The sequence below is a fragment of the Clytia hemisphaerica genome, unplaced genomic scaffold (genome assembly GCF_902728285.1).
Source record: "Clytia hemisphaerica strain Z4C2 unplaced genomic scaffold, Clytia hemisphaerica genome assembly, whole genome shotgun sequence".
NCBI lineage: Eukaryota > Metazoa > Cnidaria > Hydrozoa > Leptothecata > Clytiidae > Clytia > Clytia hemisphaerica.
Genome location: NW_027103559.1, coordinates 133,876 through 137,730, shown reverse-complemented (window position 1 = coordinate 137,730; position 3,855 = coordinate 133,876). Strand labels below are relative to the sequence as shown.

The window sequence follows — 3,855 nt, the reverse complement described above, 5'->3', positions numbered from 1 at the left end:
TGGACTTTGCATCATCGAAAATCTTGAAATATTTTATAAAAATCATAAACTTTACATCCATCGGGTCGTAAATTTAAGGGAAAACACAAATATTTTCATAGTTTCTCCTGCTATTACCTATTAGTGGTTTTAGAGCAAATAGAAAACGTCATCCTACACCAGCCAACATGATGCTACTAACACTTCAGCTGTCCATCAGAAAACACCAATCAAATCTGACCTCAAAAAAAGCTTCAGTTAAAATCGAAATTAAAGAACTGCGACAAAGTAATTCAAAAATTCAACATGCGTTATGGGAAACTGAGAGAATTTGACTTATGTATTGAATGTTGGAGAGATAAGAACTTTAAACAAAAACAAAGACAACAACAGTGCCTTATTCGATGTTGTTAGTGGCTTATCTACCAGTCCCAGCAACAAATCCTCCAATCTACCAAATGCCACCTCTCGCAAACCCCATATCCAACCGTTACCTTCATCACAATTGGATGATGACGGCTGGATGATCAAGGACTCAAAAAGTCAACCTTCAATGAACTTAAAACTTTCCATAGTCAATAGACAGAAAACCCTGGTCGGGAAAGCGCGGTGAGATCAAAAGGAAATCTGGTGCGGCTTTCCATCGAGTTAAACTCCCGTGTTTGAATAATCGAGACAACAACAAGAGTGCACAAAAATTTTCTCGGAAGTCACATTTTACAGTTTTCATAGATAAAAATGGCTACTAAAGACAGTGACTTTTTCTCTGGAGAAGATTTTGATGCTATTTTGGCAGCATTAGATGAAGATGAGGAGTTTCTAAAACAAATTGATGAAGCAGTAGACGATGTGAGTTATTTTTTTCGATACAGAGTCTGCCCTAAAGCTTTATTAATCTGTTAATCTTCCTCCTTTTTCACTTTTTAAGTTTGAATTTTTCATTGATTTTTTTTGAGAAGTACCTGCAGTACCGAACTAATGTTTCTAGCCTGTGAAAACTGTGAAAACTGTAAAATATTCAAGCCTTTAGCATTTTTGAATGATCAAAAACAATATTGGTTGCAAGTGGATTTAGAATATAAGATATAGGTTTACTTTAGGGGAGAAAATAATAACAATTTCCCAACAAATTTGGAGGACTCAAAACCTTCAGCCTTGCTATTTAAGTGTGATATGGCTGAGTAGTGCTAGAGGAATATAGATTTTAGGTTAACCATTTGGTTAAAGTATGTAACCTACTAAAATATAAATTCTTTTTTACTTTCTCAACCCTTCAGGTGACGAAATGTGAGTTGGTTTGCGACATATGCCAAAAAAAGTGTAAAAGTAAATCTGGATTGAAACGCCATCAAATCGTGCACAGAGATAAAGAGAATGAACCACCGAAAGCAAAACCTGCAACAAAAACAGTGCTTACGATCGAGAAGCTACAAACTTTGATGGAAGAAATAGTAACTGTTGTTAGTGAGAATGGTTGTTACCCCGATGATTTGAAATCTGAATTGAACGACAATAAAGTCATTGTCACCGATGAGTTTTTTGAGGTTGTCAGTCCAATATATGACAACTATCATAAAAATGGGAATAACGAGAAATTGTATTCAAGCATCTTTTCTAAAGTAATACTGGATGCAAAAAAGTACATTGGATTGAGCAGAGATGTCTCAACTCTACTGATGAAGAAACTTGCTGATCGTTTTACATCTTTGCGTAAGGAACTTAAAACAGCCGAGGAAGAATCTGATGAAGAATCAATTGATACTACTAAGGAGCCATGGATACCTTTTCAATATCAACATTTGCCAGAACTTTCAGAAAAAGAACGCCACGGATTACGATACATTGGAGGATATGTGTACAAGAAACTTTACAAAAAACTAAAAAACTCAAAGGAATGGAAGTCTCCCTACTGTCAAATGGCAATGTCATTTTTAGAGGCAGGAAAGGACAACGATATTGATGACTCGTTTCTTGATGATATAAACAGAGGTGGATTATGGAAAATTTCCACCTCAGCAGAGGAGCTATTTCGTGTAGTAGAAGCTATATTTTGTAAAAATACATCAAAAAAGTGTTTGAGGGTTATCCACACTGATGATATTTTATTGCAATGCTACAGAGATCATAGAGTGATTCAGTGCTGTCAAACACTTCTCATATCTACAGAAATGGAGATTGACTTCAAGGTATCAAAGGACATGGTTTTTGGAATTCTTACGTTGTATTTGAGAGTACGTGCTTTCTCAAAAGTTCGTAAAATATTAGAAGACTACAAAGAAAAAGCCAGAATTTCTGCAAAAGAAAAAGGCCTCAGAAAGGACATCAAACAAAAAAGTGGAAAGCAATCTAATTGATAACTGAAAATCATATATTGTTTTGATTATTTTCTTAGAAATTTATATTTCATTTACATTTTAGCAGTCGTAACTAAGTTTTACTGTTTTTTTTTGCATTTAGATATAAATTTACAGAATCTTTTATTGTACGGTTGATCATTACTATTCATTCGTTTTCCCATAAGAATTTATTGCTTTTTTTCTGCAGGGAATTTGTTGAATGTCATCGTGAAATTTGCCATAAAATATGAGGACTTTTTTTTTCATAAATTTTGTTCACTTTTTTCAGGCACATTGTATTTGTAAAAATTAAGCAGCATGAGTTTTCCCTCCTGATTGTTTTTTGTGAGAAGTGATTGTAGTTTTCACTGATATTATTATATGTTAGGTTTATTGCTTGTGATGAGAGATTTAAAAGCATACTATATCTAGTATCATACAAAAACAAATATTATGATCCACCTGAAAATGCTTATTTTTTATTATTATCCTTTAAAATGAGATTACTAGTTCCTTGCTGACCAAAGAGGGATGGAACTGGTACCCTTTTTGCCCCTTAATATCACTTTGAAGTGCCCCTTCTCCAATTTCATTAAGTTTTCCTAAAAAGTGCTGAAACCTTCACTTTTTCCTATAAGGCTTTTTATCGACTCCACTTTATGGTGACCACCCATGTCTAGGGAGTCTCTCTGGTTATTTAACCCCCACTACAATTAATCACAAAAGCAGACAAAAGAGCACCGTAGACCCTTCCCGTTATAGGTATAACGTATCAATTTGAAAGCGAGAAGTATAGAAATCGTCAGTCCCCCTTTTTATTAGAGGCTAGAGGTTTTCAAAATGTTTCTGAGGGCTAATTTTTTTGTTTCATTTTCCTGGGGGCTGAGACCACTGAAGAAACTATGGAAATTATATGAACATGAAAACGAGACAGAGTATAGAAAGTGCGATCGGAGGGCTTATATAAACTAAAGGACAAAATGTAAAAAAACTATAATTCCATATTTTTGACCTGGCTACTCATTTTGTTATAAGCAACTCCGTCTTTCAGGTCAGGCCGGGGGTTGCTTAGCATTCTGTCTCATTTTCTGAAAAAATTGCTTGGAGCACCCCTTATATTATACCATATTTATGCTTACTGGGCCAACCAAGGGCTATCGTTTGCAATATTTAGATTATCTAAAAAGCTTTTACTTTATAAGATAGTGAAAAAATTTTCTCAATATACCAAAACGAAGTGACTTGTCATTATGAGATTTATAAGGTATAAGATAAGGTCTGGTAATCATTCAAACATTGATTAATTAAAAAGTTCAGTGATGCTTTCTTTTTACCATCAAAATAAACAAAACCCTTGAATAAAAACATCCCCTATTTTTACAAATGCTAGTGATAGAATATTACTATACTCGTAACATAAACTAAGCCTGAAACAGTTTTGTAGAGAAATCAAGGAATGTTTTGTCAAAAATATAGCAAAAATATAAAGAAATTGAAATAAAAAGAGGTCTCAAAATTCAGAATTCTCATTTGCTCAATT

At 33.8% G+C, this 3,855-nt stretch overlaps 1 protein-coding gene across 1 annotated transcript; it reads left to right on the top strand.

Annotated features, from left to right (window-relative positions):
* The first annotated feature begins 557 nt into the window (after positions 1-557).
* LOC136800547 (uncharacterized) lies at positions 558-2,639 on the top strand. The gene is made up of 2 exons (XM_067057205.1): positions 558-828; positions 1,257-2,639. The coding sequence occupies exons 1-2, from the start codon at positions 718-720 to the stop codon at positions 2,331-2,333; spliced, it is 1,188 nt and encodes a 395-aa protein (XP_066913306.1). The 5' UTR covers positions 558-717; the 3' UTR covers positions 2,334-2,639.
* Positions 2,640-3,855: the final 1,216 nt, after the last annotated feature.

Coding starts and splice junctions, on each gene's coding strand:
- LOC136800547 (XM_067057205.1), top strand. CDS start 718: ATGGCTACTAAAGACAGTGACTTTTTCTCTGGAGAAGATTTTGATGCT. Junction 829..1,256: donor TTGATGAAGCAGTAGACGAT/GTGAGTTATTTT, acceptor TCAACCCTTCAG/GTGACGAAATGTGAGTTGGT.